The 24,029-nt window shown below is 36.3% G+C and overlaps 1 protein-coding gene across 1 annotated transcript in view; it reads left to right on the top strand.

The window, feature by feature from the left end:
- Positions 1-1,412: 1,412 nt before the first annotated feature.
- The window catches only part of HCRTR2 (hypocretin receptor 2), a 109,377-nt gene continuing 86,760 nt past the window's right edge, over positions 1,413-24,029 (top strand). Inside the window, exon 1 of the mRNA XM_077903590.1 lies at positions 1,413-1,835. Coding sequence (XP_077759716.1) covers positions 1,613-1,835 — 223 coding nt within the window. The 5' untranslated portion in view covers positions 1,413-1,612. The remainder of the gene's footprint in view (positions 1,836-24,029) is intronic.

Below are 24,029 nucleotides of genomic sequence, written 5' to 3'. Positions count from 1 at the left end.
ATATAGATATTGGGTGCATCCACAAGATCATGTACATTTGGTATCAATAAGACCCAAGCCAACTTCCTGCATCGCTTCCTAGTTTTATATTATGTAAGACATTGACCACTGTCTAAAGGAAGACCAAATGAGTGGAGGTCTTGGGGATAGTGTCATTTGAAAAACAGTGGAAATAATCAGGCAGAAAGCAGAGGAAAGGGAAGGGGGGTATGATACTTATTTTAAATATGTGACGAATTGTCACGTAGAACATTTATTCCATGTTGCACCAAGAGGCAAACTGGGATTTTAGGTAGAAGACTAAGAAAGTTATATGCCAGTTTAAGACCTTATTTTAATGTAAACTGAGGTGCTCCATCCAAACTAAGTGGGGGAACATCGGCAATGTTATTAGAAGTTTTCTAATATTAACCTAAGTTCAAGTTAGGTGATGTCCAAGTCCCTTCCATGTCCTATCATGAATATTGAGAATGAAAGGATCCTGGACTCACACTATCAGGAATCCCAAAATATTCTTCTTAGACATGAAATCAATTTCATTCCAGTGGCAGATGACATCAGTCCTGAGTCAAGAAGGAGAAAGATCAGTGGGGTGTGAGGTGTGATGTTCACTGGAGAGCACTTGTGCTTCCACCACTGTATCCTCCTAAGAATCTGTTTAACATGTAGGTGTCTCCTTTGCTTGATAACATTAACTATGAGAACATTTATGACCCTAGTGCCCTTCAAGCTTTTGCTGCTGTGTTTCTTATTACACTTAATGTTGCAAGTGCAAATTCCAGCTAAATATATCCTTCAATTCAAAAATGGTCTCATTCCCCAGTTTGGAGAAGGGTGGGGGGCGGGGGGGTGGGGAGCGGAGGCGACATCTCTGAGATTCAGCAAGTGCTAAGTCGGCAAAGCCAAACAAATATGAAAACGTTGGCCTGAAATGACACTTTTGCATAAGTCCTGCTTGAGGGGCAGCGCGCTTTTATGTTTATTACTTCATTACTTTTATGTTTACATTAAAGAGACAAACGCATCAACAGAGCCTGTATTAACCATGTGTGGACGTGTTTGCCCGGTCCACGGACCTACACCTGTCCATGTATGGGTTATGGAGACCGCACGTGAGCGATGGAGGAGAAAAGTAGAAGAGAGGGAGGTTTAACCCACGGAGAAATAGGTTCAAATAATGTTCATGCCCCCCCCCCCATCCACCCCCTCCACCTCCCCATCCACCCCCGTGGGCTTCTGCTCTCCCTCGGCGCGGGCGGAGGCTGTGGGCTGCAGATTCAGCGCTGGCATGAGGAGGAACTGAGCCTGAGCTGAGCCCGAGGTGGCTTTCCCCTGCCGGTGTCCCTGCTGCAGCCTCCAGGGCCGGGTCCCTAGTTCCCCAGCCGCCTGTCTTCCCGGTGCAAAATCGTCTGCAAAGACCGAGAAGCCGCCGCCGCAGAAGTTGCCCGGCGCAAGACTCCGGAGGCATTGGCTCAGGAACTTTTCACGTCATTTTCTGCTCTGGAGCCTCTCGTCGCGCCTCCGCGCCGCCTTTCGCACCGCAAATCACAGTGCTCATGGGGCAGGCGGAGAGCGGCTCGCGGCGCTGAGCGGAGCCGGACTCGAGCCCGTGATGTCCGGCACCAAACTGGAGGACTCCCCCCCTTGTCGCAACTGGTCATCTGCTCCGGAGCTGAATGAAACTCAAGAGCCCTTTTTAAACCCCACCGACTATGACGACGAGGAATTCCTGCGGTACCTGTGGAGGGAATACCTACACCCGAAAGAATATGAGTGGGTCCTGATCGCTGGCTACATCATCGTGTTCGTGGTGGCTCTCGTGGGCAACGTCCTGGGTGAGTCTGGCCCCGGGCAGCCCTCCCGAGGGCTGTCACGGCCCCTCTGCGCGGGCGGGGCTGCCGGGGCTCTGAAGACCCTCCCTCCCCCTGGGAGGCAAACAAAGAGGTCGCTGCTCTCGGGGTGGGGTTTTCCATTAAAAAAAAAAAAAAAAGTTTTCTGATTTTAGGAACCAGGAGCGAGCCCTGGAATGGTCATCCCTTTCTGTGCAGGGGGAAGCGGGGAAGCGCGTTCTCCTTTGCCATCACCTCGGTTACGGAGCGCCCAGACAGGGGCAACGCGACAGGGTCTCCAGGTGGATGGGGTTGGATGTGGGGAAATTAGTCATCCTTTTGTGTAACGTAGCCCGGTGTTTCATGTTTCACGGCGGGGGGGGGGGGGGGGGGCTTTCTGGAGAGGTAAAGCCGACAGAATGCAAAGCTGGGCTCCTAAGGAGCAAGCTCTCTGTGGCCATTGAAGTCACAAAGGATTTGTGAGCTGGGTAGAGTGCCCTTTGGAGGTTTAGGCTCTGTCTAGAGGTGGTAATGGAACGGCAGGGAGTGGAGACAGAAGCAAAGCGCGGAGGGGCACTCACGCACAGAAGCTGAATTAAACAGGAACCATGCTAGGAGCCAGCAAGAAGGAGGGGCATCTGAGAAAAGTACCAAAGAGATCTCAATCATTCATCTGCCTATCCATTCATTCATTCATCCGCTCAACATATATATATATATATATAGAGAGAGAGAGAGAGAGAGAGAGAGCCTGCTTGTTGCCAGGCTTGGGGAAATTTTGTAATGGGTCTTTTCCCCCCAAAGACGAGAAAAGCTTAACGCTGGACTCCCTGTCTGCCCCTGTCTGAGTTCCTATGCAAAGATAGATATTCCAGTCCGTTTCCCACCTCAGCACAATTTCTGAGTGTTGGGGAGGGGTTACAGAAGGGTACAGGGCTGTAATGATGGAGTTTATTAGGGCTGCTGGGGAATCCACTTAAAAAAAAAAAAAGCTTTGGAAGGGAGGGAGGACTTAACATGAATTGTGAATGGAAGGAGAGTGTACCTTGATGAATGGAAAGTGGGAGGTGTTTCAGATGCAGAGGGCAGTGTGGAGGCAATCTCTGCTGAAAATGACAGGAGGAGATGGGGGAAGCTAGAAGAAGAGGCTCTTGATTTTCAGTTATAAAAAGGGAAGATGAGTGAGGGGAGATAGGCTGGGTGGCTTTGAAGTCCAAAGCAAAGAATTTGTAGCTGCACTGGAGGATGATAAGAACTTACTGGGTTTCAGCACTGATCTGATTTTTACCTTCTCTGCCCAAGTGTGTCAGTCTGGGTAGGAAGCATTCAAAGCAGTCTCTCACCAATTCAGCAGGCAGAGTAGTTGGTAGTATGTGACTGAGAAGCATTCTGCGGAGAGTTAGTAGAATCTTATTTTTCAAGAGAGATATGAATCCTCTGAAAACTTTTGTTTTTCAATAATACTGCATTATTTTCAAGCTACTTCTGTTTTGCTCATGTTTTAAAAATAAACATAAGGGAATCTCTCTCTGGGTGATGCAAACAAGGTGAATGAAGGTGAATGTACACATGCTTAAGGTCCTTTGCTATAAGGATAAGTTTGTTAATAATCATGCCTTTCTTGCTTCCCTTCCTGGCATCCGCTTTTAGAGTTAGAGCTATTAAAACATATGACCATCAGCATAGAAACATATCACTGTACTATGCCGACACTTAATGATAAGTAAGTGATCTAAATTTAACATCCAATGAATACCTACCATGTGCCAGAACCCTTCACATAAACCCTCACAGAATCCTCAAAGTAACCCACATTTGACAGAAGAAACAAGACTTAGAGAAATGAAATGGCTCATTAAAGAACATGATTCACATTCAACTCCATTTCTTCTGACTTTAGATCCAGAATTCTCCATGGATACTCCACTCTAGAGCTAGAAAGTATAGAGAGAATGAATTTGCTCCTGTTGTCCGCAAGCATAGAAAATGTACTTCCTGTTCTCTCTCGCATCTATGTCTACTGTTAATAAGTTACCATGAAGGGTTAATAGCTCTGTCATTGTCTCCAACAAAATGCTATCCAGAGAGGAATGTTATTGCATTGCAGTAAAAATTTGACCTGTTTTGCAGGAGTAACTGCAAATGATAACTATTTCCCTTCCCTGATTTGTTTTTCAGGCTTAAATAATGTGATAAAATTTGTTTCCCTTCGCTTTTACTTTATTCTAGTTTTACACAGAATGTTGATGCATAGTCTTCACCTTCTAATTACATAGTTTAGGGATACATGTTTGTTAGCCTGAGGAGTGTTTTCGCCTCAAGAAGGAAACACTTCTACCTGTTTCACAAGGTCAAGGAAGAGAGCACTGTCCACAGCCCCAAGTGCTGAAATGGCCAATTCATTCAGCTTAAAAAGAAAAATTTACACAAAGCACTGTGCTCTCAAAATACTGACAGCTATTTTCTTCAGGACTAAATCTCAGTGAAATCCTCTCTGGGTGAACTGAAACCCTTTCTTTACTGACATATTCCCTGAAAGTTGATGAAGTTTAAGTTTGACATTTAAACAAATGATCAGTGTGTCATTACTCACAGACAACTTCCTGCTCTTTGATATCACTGTCAAATTTGCAAAACGGATTAGATTGAGAATTGCCTTTTTGCCCCTTTGGTAAAAGTAATCTTATGCATAAAGTGGCAGGACAAGGAATCACATTATTCATGCAAGATAAAGAGGCAACATTAGATATGAAGGTGAAAGACCACAGTGTAGGCAGTAGATGTAATCTCTGACCCTTTGCGTCCATTCACCATTTGTACTTTCATGTAACTGACTACTTGGAAAATCTCAACCTTGTTGAACTTTCAAATACAATATGATCAATTAGAAGTCATTTCCCCCACAATGTCCTTTTGTAAAGTGATGTAACAGGATATGCCCTGAGCAGAATGACAAAGTCTTGATCATCTCCATCTCTTTTTCTTCTCTCCACAGTTCATCTCTCTCATTGTGTCCCTTCTCCTATTTGTATCAGATATTTCTTCCCAGTGATGGAAAGCAGTTTTCTTTGAAAAAAAGTGCAACACAAGTCATTAAAAATAAGACAAAAGTTACTCTACATTAAATGTCTTGAGTGTATGTATTCTAATAAAAGACATATGCATGTCTACTTATAGAATTTTGGGTCATAGAAAAGATGATAGGACACAGTTCTTTTTGGACAGAGTGTTTTTCCAGTATCTTCAAAATTATGATACATATAACCTATTCCTAAGTATGTCTTGTACTATAGCCAAATAGATGCATTCAATTATTTGACCAGTACATTTTGAGCAATATTATGTTTTTAAAATTGTGTACTGGGGGGAGAGCTCTTCAGGACACTCATAGGAATATATTTGATGTTATTTCTACTTATTTTTCCTTGAGTTAAAACTGGATAGAATGATGGGTTCTATTCAATTCAAACATTAAACAGCTGGAGGAAATGAGTAAGTCTATGCCTCTCTTACTTCTGCATTCAAAGATATCATGATTTTTTACCTGGAATACTTCTATATTCCCTGTTGTTGTCTCCATATTAAAAATTAGGAGAACATTCAACAAATGACATCAATCCAGCTGTGCTTCTTGCTTCTTGTGTAACCATTAGCAAGCTATTGAACTCTTTAAGTCTGTTTTTTCTATTTGAAAATTAAGGTTGATAATGCAGGCCTTGTAGAAATCTTATAAGAATATCAAATACACAGAGGTATACACACACACATCTGTGTGTGTGTAGTTTTATTGACACCTAGTAGACACTGAATGCCAATTTCTATCCCTTCATTCCCAGAGATGAAATCTCTCCATGATGTAGTTTGCAACCATCTTCTGCTTCCATGGCCAGTCTGCGGCTCTGTAGCTCTGCAACTCTTTGTGGCCTCTGTTCTAGGCTTTCTCTCAGTTGAGGGGCTTCCTAAAAACTATTAGTAAAATGGAGTTGGCAGATGTTGCTCGCTTTTTCCATACCAGCTCCACCCACTCATCCCATAACAGGTGTTTAGTGCGTTCATACTACTGCTTTCCTGACTGTCAGTAAAAAGCCTTTGCTAACCATCAGTATAAAATTCTCTGTCAGCTTAAATTTGCCTGTACAATGTCCCATTTATTCAGAGTTTTGGGTGGTTGTTGGGCTGTTGTTAGGTCTATCACTATTAATGTTTTAAATAGCATATGTACACACACGTACACAGGTAATGTGTTGATTTAACTCAGCTGAAGCACACTGCCTATTAAGAACTTTACCTGATAACATTTAAACTAAATGGAGTGGATGAGGAATATCTGTAATGGGTTGCTTCTTATGGAGCTAATCATATATCCCAGATATGGAACTGGCAGAGTTACAAGTTCCCACTACTTCTAAGCCTAAGAAACATTTATTTCCTGTTTCTCCTAATGCCCAATTCACATCTGTGGGTGTTTCTAAACCCACCCTTTCCTACACAGGAGACAGAAAGAGGTTAGAGATAATACATTACTCATTTCTGTCACGACCTGACGGAAACATGAATAATGACTGTAAAAGGTAACGTTAGCCACTGAGCTTTAAATTTGTGTGTTTTTGGCAACAGAATGTAACATATGCTTATCTGAATAAGAATTAAACTGATGCTGTCACACTTTTACTAAAACCGTAACTACTGTGGGTGCCTGGGTGGCTCAGTAGGTTAAGCGTTTGCCTTCAGCTCGGGTCATGATCTCAGGGTTCTGGGATCTAGTCGCTTCAGCCCCTTAGGGCTCCCTGCTCAGCGGTGCGTCTGCTTCTCTCACTCCTTCTCCCTCTGAGCGTGTTTGAGCTCTCTCTCTAGCTCGAGTTCTCTCTCAAATGAATAAATAAAATCTTACCAAAACAGTATACCCACCTAGTTTTCCTGAGTAAAATAAACCATGTTTTTTATTTGAACAGAATCTCAGTGATAACTTTTTAAGTGGCTACTGCATAGATCATGGCAACATTTATCATGTACAGACAATAATGAGATAATATGTGCTACGGATAATTTAAATGTAATGAATTTTTCCTATATTTGGAAAAAAATGAGGAAAATGAAATAATGAAAATAATACCAATTTTCAAAAGAGGCCAAATTCAACACTCAAATACAAATACAATATTCCAGTCTTTAAAATTTTTATTGATTTCATTAGGATATACATATGCATTTACATTCATTTTCATCCTTCTATATTCTAGAATATATTTGCAAATCCTCATGTACTACAGCTGTGTTAGCATTCCAAAGCTCCTAAATTCTCTCTCAGCTCCCCATATTTCAGGAGTATACACTGCTGGTGTTCTTTTACAAGTGAAAGAGGATTTTTCTATCTTTCTTCTTAGAGCATTATGACATAGACCAAAATTGTAGGTATATAGGTTCTGTTAACTACTGGCTCACTAATAGGAGTCAGTCAGTGACCTGTGATAGGGGAAGCAAGGATTCATCTCTAGTTCCCTTTCTCACTGAAAGGCAAATATTTATTGAGTACTATATGCTAAGTCCTGAATGCTAAGCTCCACAATGAATATATATATTCATTTATTCAGAATATATCTATAATTGATGCCTCATAGCAAACTTATAAGAAAGAGAGTAATAGCTTTGTTTTACAAATGAGGAAAATGAAATTCAAAAGCTATTTTAACTTGTTCCAAAGTTTGATCAGTTAGGAGCAGAACTAAGTTTCAAATATGGATTGATCAGTTCCCATGATCCAGCTGTGTTCCATTACTTCATCCTGCCTGTCTTGTTTCTAATCTTGACTCAGAAATACAGAAGAAAAAAGAGTGGAAGTGATGCTTAGATGTGCCCTTTAGACAATTTACAGAGTTGTTCTGGCATGTTGCCATGCTATATCTCTGATAGACTACAGTTCTTCAGCTATGTGGATGAGCTCATTTGATAAGCTAATCAAGGTCAGGCTAGGGTTACTTTACAAGAGAAAATTTCAAGGTAAAATAGGTGCTGCCAAAATAATACACTTTTGCCTGTTTGGGATGGGGGTGGAGTGACTCACTGGTAAATGTTAGATAATTGTGGCCAAGGATTATTTTATTATTGAATGTGCTGTCTTTAGATACAGCTTAAGACTGAGAAACTAAACATTTAACATGTCAAATAATCTAAAGATCTCTTTTTTTCTTCGTTTTTGGTCTTCAAACCACCTACTCACGTATTTCATTTTTTTTCTTTTTTTTTTTTTCATTTTTTTTTCTTTTATAATGACTGTTAACTTTTCAAAAAATCATAAGTTTCTATTGATGTGATTAAATAGTCAATCTTTATATCACATTATGGTGTTCCTGGAGCATAATGGTGTTATGTATGTCCAAAGAGCATTGCCCATCACACCAGACATGAAATGACCTTTAAATGCAGACAGTGGAACACTTTGAGATGCTATTGGATGAAGTACATGACATATATGATCAGTCTTTTGAATTGCTGACTCTTTGGGCTGAATTTATTCATTATACTTTTGTTCTCAATGAAGGATTATCTTTTAACCAAGTAAATGAATATAGGATATATATTTTGAATAGCATTAAATTTGTTTCCAACAGAACTATTTTATCCTAAACAAAGCAAACTGCTCAGAATAAATATGTACTTAATTCTTTAAAAATATTTTGGGATTATCATCACTGAGTATTTTTCTCTCCAGTATTTTTATTTCAATATCAAATATATATGAACAATGTTTAACGATTACATAGCATCTTATCCTTCAGAAGACATTAGTACATTTATATTGTATCACTTACTCTTCACAACAATATTATGAAGTAGGTCTTATTTCATGAATCAAATACTTGAAATGATTTAAAAATTATTTTAAAAGTTTGAGCAACTGGAAATATCAAAGCGTTGTGTGTCAGCTTGAGAAAAGCTTGTCAGTTTCTTGTATTCCAGGAAACTATGGTAAGGGATGCTAACCACTTTTGTTTGGCCTTTAGCTATGTCTTTAATACCTGATTTTGTTAATGTTCTGAGTATAGGTGCACATTAACCAAATTCACAAACCTGGCAAAAAAGAAAAGGTAATAATTCCAGTGTTTTGACTTAAAATAAGGAGTTATTTTTACAAATCTTAGAATATTTGAAGTTCTTTCAATCATCATAGTCTCTTCCATAATAGTCATATCTACATGAAGAACTTTAATGGTTGGAATTGCTAGACTATGCCACAGTAGCAAGTAAGCCTGAATTTTCATTGGCTTTATGTCACAGAAGTTTATTTCTCGTCCGCTTAACATTTAATGTGGGTTGGAGAGTCTGTTTCATACAATGACTCATGGGTGAAGAGTCCTTCATGATTTATGTACCACCTCAATATGTGGCCTCCATCATAACTAGCCTGCAAACTGGCTACCAACGTTCCCCCGTCAACTCATAGTTACACCCTGTGTAGTTCCCTTTCACACTGTGCCAGAATTGGTCTGAGTGACCAGTAATGCACGTCAAAAGTGATAGTGTGTCACTTTCAATATTACATTATAAAAGGTTACAGCTTTTGCCTTGAGTTCCCATTTTCTCTCTCGCTCTTGGATTTCTTGATCTGGAGAAAGTAATTGCTCTGCTTTGTAAGCAACTCACAGAGTAAAGAATTGAAATATCCAGCCAACAACCATATAGGAAATGTGGCCTGCAAACAACTCCATATCTTGGAGACAAATCCTTCAGCCAGTCTGAGAGAACATAACATCATCATGTCGCCAACCCCTAGCTTGACTGAAACTTAATAACATACTCTGAGACCGAATTATCTCACTACATTTCTCATAGGCACTTTAGAAACTGTTAGATAATAAAGTTTCTTATTTTAAATTTTTAAATTCAGGGATGAGTTATTAGGCCTATAAAGTATCAAGCAGCCTCATAGTAGAATAGTAAACTGGGAAAATATACTGGCTCTAAACTACCTTTGCCAAGTGTTGACAATGTCAGTCATGCCCATAATCATTTGGTCAAAACCAATCATATTCTACCAACCTAACTGCAAGCAGGACTGGAAAGTATAAGGGAACACTGTCTCTGTTACAGAAAGCATGAGGGAACACTGTCTCTGTCTAACTATGCAATAGTTAAAAGTATTTTTAAAAGTCTTTTTAACATGCATGGAATCTGAACAAGGGGAGTTAGAGGAATCAAGTACCTAATGGCATAAGCCTAAAAGAAGCTGATAAGATATATCCATTTCACATTTTGGATCTCTGCCAATGGAAATAACATAAATATTGGGAGACTTTGTGCCAGTTATTGTGCTAAGAAACAAGGGTGTAAAAAGATAATAGAAACCAAGGAGCCTGTACTTTGGTTGAAGAGATATACATGTTAACAGATAATCTCAGTAAATTGTGACAAGTGCTCTGATAGATGGGTAACAGGATGCAGTGGAAGCATATAAGAAGCACACTTAGTTCCATTTGGGGGATTAGAGAAAGATTCAGAAGGAAATGACACCCATGCTGCGTATTAATGCATGAATTCAAGTTACACAGGTGAAAAAAATTGGGTAAGGATGTTCTAAGCAGAGGAAACAACATGAGCAAAATCAAAGAGGCGTGAAATAGAATGGGCTATGAAGAGAATGCTAAGCAATTGGGTAACTCCAGTGTAAGTAAGTGCAGATGAGGAGAGTCTAGGAATGAAGCTGGAGCAGTATCTGAGGACTGGGTTATTAATGACCTTGTGTATCATACTGGAGACCTCATCTAGCTTTGACGTTGCAGTTTAGAGGAGGCTCTGAAGACTTAAAAGATAGCGCTGTCGTTAGTTTGCATTTTTCATAGAGCATTGTAGGTATAATGTAAAGAATAAACCTATTTGTGAATAATATTTGTAAAAGATATTTATAAAAGTTTTCACTGGGATTTGTGTTTTGTTTGGGGCTCATTTAATCAAGCCTGCTTCAATGAAAACAAAAATTGATAATACAGGACATAATCAATATTTTCTAGATAATCACCTGTAGGATACTAGAAATATCACTTTTCAGATCTCATTACAAAACGTTACAGCTTTGCCCTGAAGCTCCCACTTTCGTTCTTACTCTTGGATTTCTAGTGATTATGTTGCATAAGGAAGGAAAAGAGAAAAGCAGAGAGTGAGAAATGAAGAGGAAACAAAGGAAGGGAAGAGGGAGATGACTAAAAGCAAAAACTATTGCTATGTTTACTTTGTAGACTATTTCAATTTGAGAAGTAATTTCTCATTTTTTAAAGCTTTTTTTTAAAAAATATTTATTTATTTATTTTATAAAGAAAGAGAGCAGGGGGGAGGGGCAGAGGGAGAGCAAGAATCAAAGCAGATGCCACACTGAGCATGGAGCCCAATGTGGAGCTCAATCTCACAATCCTGAGATCATGACCAAGCCCCAACCAAGGGTCAGACACTCAACCAACTCTGCCACCCAGACAGGTTCTTCAAGAAGTAATTTATCTTTAAAATAATTTTCATACATCTTTCCTGAAGACTCTTACATGCCATAGCTCTATTAACATTTTCCAAATTCTGTATAGTTTTTCACTGAAATGATTTTCGTAATAACTTATTTTTGAGGTTTTGATGGGTCACTATATTCCTAACTATCCATTTTTTTTGGCCTTTAAATTATTTTTGACCTCATACTGAGATACAAAGATAAAAATTTGAGATCTAATGAAAGTTTTTCATATTTTCCAACTAAAGCCCCAAAATTTTTACTCCAAATTATTTGTAACTTTCTAAATATGTTCCTTTGATATTTTATCTTAAGTAGGTATTTTATCATTCAAATAATCGAAGATGATACTGTATTGACCCCAGGGCAACCATTAGGGAATTACAGGGAACGTTTCTTCACAAATTGACATGGTAACACTTAAAAATTTCTAAAGCTGTTGTTAGTTTAAAACCCTTTATTTGCTATTCTAGCTCATAATGGGAATACAAGTTATTAAAAATTGCAGCATCCTTTTCTAGATTTTCAGTGACTTCTTATTCCTACTCAGTGACTATAAAATGAATTTATAAGATACATGGTTTACAACCATGCCTTTGATGTTATCACTACATTGCTAGAAATGGGGTCAGAAAGCCATTGTCTATAATAATTTATTTTATCAATTTAGAATGAATTTGATGAGTCATCCAGTTTGGTAGAGGACTATATTCCTGATAAATGCCATTTTGAAGCCAATTTGTCTTTCTTAAAATGTGCAGATTATACTGGTCTTTCAGAGACAGAAGTAGAGAGGTATGGTTAAGTGCTTATGAAACAATTCTGTGATTAGGTGAAACTGAGTCAAATTTGGTTATAAAAGAATGGCTAAAAACTTAATCTCGCCAATGAAAATACTTACTATAAAAGTTCCCCAATCCTAGAAAGCTCAAAAAGAAATTCATTAACAAATTTCACCAGCTGGTGCAGGAAAAAGTCTTCATAATTATTAGGACATTTATGGGCTTGGACTTGATTTATATTTTAGACTCAGGAAAGCCTAGAAAGACCTTGTTCTTTGAAGTCATCAGAGATGGTGATGGTGACTCATAGATTCCTGAAAGTCAATAAGATTACCTAGTTTATAAATCTATGTGTTTTTCCCCCAGGCATGGTGAATTTTGCAACTGGTCACTGTTGGGAGGCAAAACTGTCTCAGTGGGAAAGGGGAAAATAAGAATTTAAAAACTTAAAAACACATAAAAATAAAAACATAAATAAGAACATAAAAATAAAAACATGTGTATCCACACACAGGTATTTGCATTATATGACAATATGATTTTAATGCACACTAGTTTTTTTCTTGCAGGATTAAGAAGCTACCTTCCAAATTTGAAAAATTCTAAAAACTCTGTATATCCCTTGACTTTGATAAACTTAAGAGATACTTTCTACTATTCCCTGAGTAAATGAACTAGCCTTTAGGGAAGCAAAAAGAATGTATACATCAGAGATAAGTCCTTGGATAAGCATCTGTATAAGGAGTATCCTTTGGACGATCTATCATTGTAGCAACATGTATTTTCCTTGAACTGAGTGCATGTATTCTAGCTTTAGAGTCTTCACAATGTCTAACCTCCTCTGACCCCCTATAGCTAGCTCCTACTTAGCTCACTTGTCACATCCTCAAAGAAAGTCTCTAAGAAGGCCTGCTCTGGATCACTCTGAATCCCTCTTCATGTCTTATGATACCATCCCTTTTTTTGTCATAGAACTTATTACTGTTTGAAATTATATTGTTGGTTTGTCAATTTTTCTATTGTCTCCCTCAGGTAATATGTAGCTTCTGTTAAACCAGTTTCTTTATTTTCTTTTTGCAGGTGCATCCTCAGTGTCTAGAACAATGCCAGGCATACAACAATTTGTAACTACCAAATAAAATACTGGTTTTCTACCAGGAGGAATTCCTTAGGAATAAGTGTGAATAAATAAATAAATAAATTTAAATATTTAAATTTATATATTTTAAATATATATAAATATATTAATATATTAATATATATTATATAATATATATTATATATAATTTTTAAATTTATATATGTAAATTTAAATATATATTTTAAATATATTTAATATATATTATATAATAATATAATAAATATAATAATATAATAAATATAATAATATAATAATATAAATATATATATTTAATATATTTATTTATTTTATGTATATTAAAATCAAACATTGCAGGCTTTACATTTCTTTTACATAAAAATTAAAAATAAAACCTTAATAATTTGAGTTTTCAAATATCTTAAGGAACACATGCATTAAAATAATATATGATTATGAGATTAATAACTATGAAAGACCAACTGTAAAAATCCTCTCCAGCACTGAGATCCCCTTGATATTACTATGAAACTATTTTGCTCTCCCTGTGAAAAGTAAATGGGATTTGTAAACCGTGGCAAGTTTCTTCATTTTTTCTCAAGCAAGTTACACCCAGATCCTTCCAAATAACATGCCATATTTCTGCAATAACTGAGAAGAACGTGTAATATACAAAATCCTTACTTAAGCTGTGTTTGTTTCAAATTAACTTTTAGTTGTCTTTTATGTTTAATAAAAGTCTAAGGAAACTTTTGACCCTTGATGTTTCAGATTAAGTAAGAGAGCTGAGACTGAATATTATGGTGATTCCCTACTTCCTGCAATTAAAAGGACTAAGCATATCTCCCTCTTAACCCAGGATGTTTCAGAAGTGCCCACAGAATCTCAGATTTAGGAATTCTTTGTCATTCTTTCCCATTGCCAGTGACATGCCAACTCTGATACACTAGACTGTCCAGACAATTGAAAAAAAATTTCTAAGTTCAGGTGAAATGTAAAGGTAATATTGGTCAGAGCTGGATCATTCTAGACACTTCATTTAATGGAGGGTAAGGGGACAATAAGCCCTTTTGACTAATTTCAATCTTCAGGTTCCTGAAATATCCATCATATTATAAATTTTTAAAAATTGAAATGCAGGGGCAGCCCGAGTGGCTCAGTGGTTTAGCACTGCCTTCAGCCCGGGGTGTGATCCTGGAGACCCGGGATCAAGTCCCACATTGTGTTCCTTGCATGGAGCCTGCTTCTCCCTCTGCCTGTCTCTCTGCCTGTCTCTCTCTCTCTCTCTCTCTTTCTCTGTGTGTGTGTGTGTCTCTCATGAATAAATAAATAGAATCTTTAAAAAAAATTGAAATGCAGTCTTGGGGTATCTGGATGGCTCAGTTGGTTAGGCATCTGACTCTGGATTTTGGCTCAGTTCATGATCTCAGGATCATGAGATGGAGCCCCATATTGGGTTCCATGCTCAGTGGAGTCTGATTGAGATTCTCTCTCTTTCTTCTCTGCCCCTCCCACCACTCATACAGGCATGTGAGTACACTCTCCCAAATAAATATATAAATCTTCAGAAAAAAACTGTACAAATGTACACTCTTACCAGGGATGGAAAGTATTGTAATTCTACCAAACCATTGACCTATTGAACCAACTGTATTAATATTTCTCATATTATGAATCAAGTGAATTACATGTTAGGTTTAATTAGGTTAGAATTTACATGTTAGGTTTTTAAAAAAATTGTTACATTGTCCTAATTATATAACTCTTCAACAAAAACATTTACCATCTGTTGTCTTAGTTAATCCTACAACCACCTGTGTCATACGGCTGTTATTTTCTCCTTTTCCCACGTAGTGAAATTTAATATTAGAGAGTTCCTATCATGTTAGTTGTTTGAATAGTTTTACATATTATCACTTAGCTTCCCCATTTCTGAACAGTAGGTAAATATAATCTCTGTTCTCCATTTCCATTCCTCTTTTGATAGGGCAGCTATGCTAGTATGCATAGCAAGTTGAAAAATATGATGTCCACAATGTAAGGAAAATACAACTTCTCATGCACATTTTTTGGTAAACTCAGCTGAAGTTTCTGGTTCTAATCACCAGAGCCTTAGTGATCTATAAGTCATTGTTGGTACCTGGCCACAGAGATTAGAGGAGAAGAGCAGTAGCAAGTCAAGCCTGACATAGATTTTCTCTCCTGGTAAATAGGAATTCATTAAGCCTCTCTAAGTGCTGAGTCACCATCAGCTACAATGGCAGTATCTACAGATTATTAGTCTGAAGTTATTCAAATATATTTTTATGATCCAAATGGAGGTAAAAGTAACATAGAGAATCAGTGGTCTCAGTCCAACTGTAGCAGCAAAAGGCACATGCACCAAAAAATAAAGCAGCCTGCACCAACACACTGGTTTTCTAGGGCTTATCTAATTTGAAGCTATTTCCTTTTCTTATTTCATTCAGCAAATATTTATTGAACACTCACAATGTGTAATCTGTTCTATTACATTGTGTGGAGGAAATACAGAAGTGAATGAGGCATGGTCCTTACCTACAAGGAATTTCTAATCTTGTAGGAGAGACTAACATGGAAACAATAGACTATAGTATGAGGGTTATTGAAGAGGCATATGTTAGTTAGAAATCAAAAGCATAAAAGTTGGATCTTACTTAGGGTAGGAGGTACTTCTTCACTGAGGAGTTACCATTTGAGGTATTTTTGATATGAGAGTATAATTTTGAAAAGTTCTAAAGACTGAAAAAAAAAAAATATATATATATATATATATATATATATATATGTCAGCTATGTTGAAATACCATCCAGGGAATTCCATTAAAACACAGCATTTCATGAACTTTTCTGAGTGGTTTCAAAAAATGACTTTAAATCATCTCCCTTGATGCTTTGCTTTACTCCCATGGTCTTTTTATTTGTTGGTATCTGCCCCAGCCTTACCAGTAGTGTTACATCATGGTGGATTGGATTTTAAAGTTTGAAATCTTGGAGTTATTTGAAAATGAGTTCTAATATATCAGAGCTTCCCAAAGTAAAATTGACCTGAGACAATTGTAACAATGGATTGAAGTTATGAGAGAACAGATACTGGGAAGATAGTTGTAAATCTGTTGAGACTATCCAAGAAAGTGATTTTGAAGACAAAACCAAAGCAGTAGTATTGAATATGGGGAAAAAAGGAAACAAATATGAAAGACGTTATGGATATAGAAATTAGCGACTCATCAGATGTAGAGATTGATAGGAAGAGTGAAAATCTTCTGATTAACAGAAATTTTTAGATAAAGCAAGTACATCGATTATCTTATTTGTCTTTTTCGTAACATAAGAACATATAGAAAGAAAATCAAGTGTCATTAGTAGAGAAATCATTATGGATTTGGCCAAGGCAGGTTTAAGTTTGAATTGCTAGATGAATATACATGTAGAGCTGTCCAGTAGCCTTGCTCCCTCACATGCCATTCACAATTACTCTGAGTGATGTTTTTCTTTGCAAGCAATGCATACAGTTTATGTGAGAATTTCTAAGGCAATGTCTTTTGGAATAATTTAAAGCTACACAGAATGTAAATTTCTTGATGGGCAAGGCATTTGTTGCAACACTAATTGAATTCATTTGTTCAAAAACATTTATTATGTGCTTACAGCAGCAAACAAAATAGATAAAGCTTCTTCTCTTAGGAAACTTATATTCTAATGGTGATATTTAGGACATATATTGACAATAGAACCAACAGGATTGTTGAGGGATTGCATATGGTTGTAAGAGAAAGAAAGGAGTCAATTTTCATTTTAAGATGGATAGTGGTACTGTTTATTGAGCTATAGGACCCTGGAGAATGGGGCAGATGTGAATCAGGGAAGGAGAATCAAAAGTTTGGTGCTATACATTCTACATTTGAGATAGTAAAGCTAAGTGTATGATGAGCATTTGAATGTGAAATCAGGAGGTTAAGTAAAAAGTCAAGCCAGGGCATGAAGGAGGGAACTTGATGTAATGAGCATAGGTGTTATATGCAACTGATGAATCACTAAACTCTACCCTCGAATAGTTTAACTAAATTTAAATAAATACAATGTATTAAATTTAAATTTATTAAATTTAAATAAATTTTAAAATTTATTAAATTTAAATATTGCATTTAAATAAACAATTTAAATCAAATAGTAAATATTTGAAAATCCTTGCCATAGGAAAATGTAAAGGTAAACCCCCTATTATTTGAGGCCTCCTATTTTTGGAAGCCAACTTGAAAGTCAGGTGCTTGTGCATCTGACCCAAATTCAGTTGTGTTAATAAAGAGATATCAGAGGAAAGAAGATTAAAAGACATGCTTTGCAATGGGATTAGGCAGAGAAAACAAGAAAATGTAGCATGATGGCCAATAGGAGGAGTTAGAGAAGAAAAAGGAAAGGCTAAATGCCCAATTCTTGCAGTGATAACTTTGAAGTTGTAGGGATGGAAAAAATTTCCCTTCTTCCTTTCCAAGTTCTTTGGCTGGTCTAATAATCAAATTCTCATAAAGCAGATTATAAGAGAAAAACAAATTTAATTTCATAGGTATGAGAGCTCCAAAGATATGTAACCCAAGGCCAAGTTGGGCAATTGAGGCTTGCATGCTATCCTGAACTAAGGAATGGGATAATAGCCTGGGACTTCAAAGGGGAAAAGGGTGACTCACAGGGCAATAAGAAGAGCAGATGTCTGATAATTAGATGCTTGTGCTTCCACAGAGATAGGCCTTTCAAATAAAAATTTATCTCTAGTGATAGATCTCTTTCTGGGCCAGGCCCCCTATCCAAATTCTTTTAAATAGTTACTGAAGAGATACAAGTTCTCAAGTTTTTCTTGAGTCCTCTACATCTTGATTATCATCAGCTCAAAATAATCCAAATGCTAAGTGGTATATTTTGGGGTCACATATTCTGCTTCCCATCAAAGTAATATTTAGTTATGTAACATTTTAAGCAGAAATATTATAATAAATATTAGGAATTGCTGGTCACAGAAGAGATAGTGGGATTACATGAAATTCTAAAAACATCAAACACTTTTTGGCAATGATATTGAAGATATGGAAATAGTGGGTAGATATGGATTAAGACAAGGAATAAAAACTCTCCTCCAAGGACTTGTCTACAAGTCTATATCTGTGACTTTAGAAATGCAATTTTTCACTGAGATATCCTTAATCCCCTATATAGAGACAAGGAGGAAACATAAGACTCTTTAGCATGCTCTATGTAATCCACTGCAGACAAATGGTTACTTACCTTTCTCTTCAATATATTGGAGTTTACAAATATTTCACCTCCAAAGAGTAGGTGTTACAAGAGTATTGTAAAAAGTTTATAAGGCTTGAGACATATTTGGCTATAGTAGCTTAGAGAAGAAACATTTTTATTTTGGACTACAATCGCTCAGATTTGGAACATGTAAGTCTAAATTTTTTCATGTAAATTATATATATATATATACACACACAATAAGACTAGTAGATGTTTGATACTCTTGTACATAAGAACTTATGTATACTAACATGTACTTTAAGAAGTTATTAGTGTCATTAGTTACAGATAATTCGATTCTCTTTTATATTCAGCTCAAGCAACTCAAATGTAAAGCTTCTATTTTCATTTCTAGATAAATATTTAGCATCTTTTTGTTTCTTAACTACCTTGGCTTTCATTAATAAAGGCATTATCCAAAAAAAGAAAGAAAAAGAACAAAAAAGAAATAAAACATTATCTTCAACTTCCCTGTAACTGGATTCCAAGTATGATTTTGTGTTTACTTAGAGTATTGATAAGTAAGATAAGTATAGATTAATAACACAGTTTTAATTCATTCTATACAAAATCTAGCTGTCCTCCTCTTTTGCAGGCAATCTCTAAGTATTATATATTAATCTGTATACTCTGTATATAACACAGGAACAGTATATATGTTATAGTTTTTATGCTCATTTTTCTATTAAGCATTATAATTAAGTGCTTAAATTTCTATTTTTAGAATAGTGTGAGTATAAGAAAACATGGTCTGTGCTCATATTTAAGAAGTGAAGAGATTTACTGAAGATTTTTGGGTAATAATTGCAAATTCATAGGCATTGATTCCTTTAGAAGATCATGGAATACCATTTTCTCAAGAGAAAATGTCAGTATCCTGCAGCCCGGATACTGATGTTCTCCAGAGATCTAATCTGGGTGGTATGCTACTGTTGAATGAGTGTAATTAAATCTGAATAATGAGAGAACGTTCATTCATTCATTCACGAAATAATTATTGAACATCTTTTTATTGCCAGTCATTCTCCTTGATACTAGAACAAACAAAGATCAAAGAGATATCATTATTTTCCTCAGAGTTAATGATCTCCTGGAAAGGACAAAAATGCAATATATTACATAAAACCACAATGTGTTATCTCCTATTAAACAGATATGAACAGCATACTGAAATATATGAACATCTGAACATCTGTACAAAATTAGCTTAATGGATGGGAAGGAAACAGTAACACAAAAGATGGGACATCAGGAAGTGAATGACAGGAGGGACAGAAATGGAGCAAACAGTGCTGTAGAGACACAGTCCAAACAAGCTAAACTTTCACAATCTTTAGTTTTTCATAAAATGTATTGTCCTTTAGAATATTTTTCTCCCTTCCACTCCGAATATTTTTCTCCCCTAGGGTTTAATCACCTCCCTGGCAAACCAGTTTATCCTATCTTCCTGTTTACCTATGAGACTTGACTGAAATATCATCAAATTTAATAGTTTGGCTGTTTTATTATTACTTTTTTAAAATCGATTTTTAAAAAGTTATTAGAGCTAGCATTGCTCATTTTATCAATGTAGGACTACAATACTACAATATTAATTCCTTTAATGGCTATGTTAATACCACTTGCTTTCTGACTTTTGCATGTCCTTTCTTTCTCTATTGCTGTCTTAATACTGGTTCTCAGCTTGTTAGCACCTCAGCAATGGAACAGAAATGAATAAATCTCAAATTCATTGTCTGCCCCTGTAATGCTAGGTAAAGTTTTACTTTTTTCACAACCTTTTATTTTATTTTTTTAAAGATTTTATTTATTTATTCATGAGAGACACAGAGCACAAGAGAGAGAGAGAGGCAGAGACACAGGCAGAGGGAGAAGCAAGCTCCATGCAGGGAGCCTGATGTGGGACTTGATCCTCGGTCTCCAGGATCACAACCTGAGCAGAAGGTGGCGCTAAACTGCTGTGCCACCTGGGCTGCCCTCACATTTTAAAATAGTGTCCTAAACAAGGTTTTTGATTCACTTGTTTAAATTCCCTTTATTTTCATGGCCATAGAGAATTGAATTAAAAGGACAATATCTTTTACATTTGTATTAGTAGCTTAACATTAGGAAAGTGGAATAAAATCTCGCATATCTTAAAATAAAGTCTATATAGCTAGTTTAGACAATTGGATTTTCCTTATTTGCAGTAACTTTAGGAATCATATATTATTGGGGACATTGGTCATTTGCAAGTTCATTTAATTAAAGTTGTAATATTATTTTATTTTGCATTTTTAAGTCATTATATGACTTCTCTCTGTAAGAAAATAATGCTTTATTTTTAAACAACACTAATAAAGGAAGTAGAATTTATCTTAAAGATATACTTTTATATGCTAGCCCATTCTGTTTAAAAAATAAGTATGTCATATGGAGAACCTCCTCATGTAGTGGAATTTTGAAAACAATTCAATATATAATTAAATATAGATATTCATTTTCATGTTTCAATGTAGAAAATATACCTGAGATGCTAACTCTAGTTATGTTATTCCAATTTTACTATCGATACTATAAACCTTAAAATACTAATATTAGAACCTAATTTTATAATAAGCATGATGAACAAAGTCACAGAAATAAATTTGAGATTTACCATGGGAGATTCTGTTCAGCTCCCTAATATTCAGTTTCTGCAAGTTTGGTATTTAATTTTGTGTCTTTGTCACTGAGTGGGCTGGAAATATGACTATGGAGACACCAAAACAATGAGATATTAATGATAGTTCTTTATCATCGATTCTGGCACTTTTTAAAAGAAAGAGATTTTGGCCTCTTGAGTTTCTATAAAACTAAAAATTTTATTGCTTTTAATGAAAATACAATCATTTGGGACGACAAAATTAGATTAAAAGCAAACATAGAGTGATTCAAAATAAAATATTTAAAAATTTAATAATGTAGAGACACTTTGTTTCTACTAGTCTTGTTTTCCAGTAAAACAATCACCAAAACATGGTGAAAATGATAATTTTGAAGACATTAACTTTCAGAATAAAGGACAGGAAAAGAATGAAGAAGATACCCACTAATAATAGAGAAGAGAAAGGGTAAATGAAAGAAACAAAAAAATCTATACGATATTGATTTTAAAAAAATACAGAAATACCACAATATAAAACACCTCAGGGAGGAAAACATTACACACACGGGCACACACACACATATACACAATAATAAAATGAAAGGGAAAATGTACCAAAATGATTTGAAGACTAGCTTGAAACTTTTAAAATGTATTTAGATAGAGGTATTTTGAGAAAAATGTTGTATCAAGTTCTTCCAGGTGCCCACTGAATATGAAACCAGAGGAAATGGCTTAAATTAAAATCAGAAAGAGTAAGAGTAGTGGAAGCAAGCATAGAAAGAATATAGAAGTTAAAAAAGAGAGATGCCTGGGTCCCTCAGTGATTGAGCATCTGCCTTCAGCTCAGGTCATTATCCCGGGGTCCTGGGATTGAGTTCCACAACAGGCTCCCAGTGAGCAGCCTGCCTCTCCTTCTGCCTATGTCTCTGCCTTTCTCTGTCTCTCACAAATAAGTAAATAAAATCTTTAAAAATGTAAATGAATGAATGAATAAAAAAGAAAGTAATTTCTATATATCTCAAAAATGCCTAAAATGGCAACAATTTTAAACATCACTATTACATAGAGATCTGTAATAGATACCTACTTTTTGTCTTTCCAGTAACCACATTTGACTTTTTTTGCAAATCAGTATTACCCCTTCCTTTTGGAAACTCATTTCATGTAAATGTAGTGGAAGGGAGAAGAAATCGTCAAAGTACTACCTCACCCTCAAAATCAGAGTCAGAAAGAGCTCATCATTTTCCATCCCTCAGCCATAGTGCTTGGCAAAAGGATGATAATTTGACCCAAATGGAAACAATCAAAGTTTGTCTGTTGGATTTTCCATGTGACTTAAGGGAGATAAATGAACTTTTTTTTTTTTTAACCTAAGATTTTGCTGCTTAGCATGATTAGATCTATAGATGCTAAGATCTTTCCTTTTGCCATGTAGAAGAAAATCATCTATAGTGGGAGAGTTAGGCGCACTTCCAGAGATACAGACCAAGAGATGGAGGGAACCCTAATGATGCTGGAATTTCTAGATCCAGTGAGACTACTCCTTTCCAGTTAGTTGAGCTTTATTTTGTTTATACTCATTAGATTTGGATAGTCAGTACTGAAAAGTATGAATTAAAACAGCAACCAACCTGCATTATACAAGTGAGAAGAAAAAAAGGAAAAAATGAAGAAGGAAAGTGAGCCCTATGATCATCTTTGTTCTCTAACATTGTTTATGCCTCAGAGATTGTCCTTCTCTGTTTCTGTAGAAGGACGAAGATGATATATGTACTCACAGCTGGGTGGTCTTCTAAGGAGCCCTGACTGAATGTGTCAAGGAGTGTGTTGTTTCCTCAGGAACCTCAAATCTACCTTTAAGCCTAACCATAATGTAACACTAACAAGTAACCTGATCCTTCCTATATACCTACCTGTATCATAACATTAACAATCCTACCTCTAAGCATAACCTAATGTTAACCCACAAACTAACTCTGATTTTGCCTATAGCCATAACCCCATCCTAACTGTGACCCAAAAACCACCTATAAAACTAAACCCAACTTTACCTCTAAACCAAGCCTGAAAAGAACCACAATTCTGTCTCTGTACCTACTCACAAAACTGGTCCAACCATACCTCTCACCAAAATCCTAAAGCTAACCCTAGATCTATCTCTAATCCTACCACTAACTGTAACCCTTATATTAACCCCAAACATACCTAACACAAGCCCTAATCCTAATCACAATCCTAACATCAAATTTAACATTGATCACTCAAATTCCAATGTTACTTATTGGCTCAAAGAACCATAAAATCCAGCACTGCATTTCACAGATAGCTAGATTCAGAGGTCCCAATGCTGCCATTAGGATCTAATCTGTCTCCAACTCCCGACTCCTCTCTTCTCTTTTGGCTTCGTTTTCTAGTTCCCTGTGACAAGATGCTGCCAAGAACTCCAGGCCTATAACACACGAGATTCAACCCCAGTGGAAAAAAAATCTTCCCCTTCTTTTGGTTGCTCATACCTAAATTCTAGGATTGATTTAGATTGAACCCAGTTGACTTTGCTTGGGCCAACATAACATCCTTAACTTATGAATACTAATTTGAAATGAGGCTCTAATTGGCCAGCTCTACATCATGTGTCCAGAGAGTGGAACAGAGCAAAGCAAGGCCACTGGATGCATTTATCTGAAGAGTGAGATGCTTGAGGGGTCCCCTCAAAAGAAAAATCAGGTCATGTTCACAGGAGAGAGAGAAATGGATGCTGGATGGCAAAAAGCATAAATATCCACTGCAAATTTTGAAAAAGAATTTCCCTTCAATATCATCCAGCCCAAATCTAATTTTTTAAAACAATATTTTGTTTATTTATTCATGAGACACACAGAGAGGCAGAGAC

This window comes from Canis aureus, chromosome 7 (assembly GCF_053574225.1).
Source record: "Canis aureus isolate CA01 chromosome 7, VMU_Caureus_v.1.0, whole genome shotgun sequence".
Classification (NCBI taxonomy): domain Eukaryota; kingdom Metazoa; phylum Chordata; class Mammalia; order Carnivora; family Canidae; genus Canis; species Canis aureus.
This window is presented reverse-complemented; position numbering and strand designations above follow the sequence as displayed.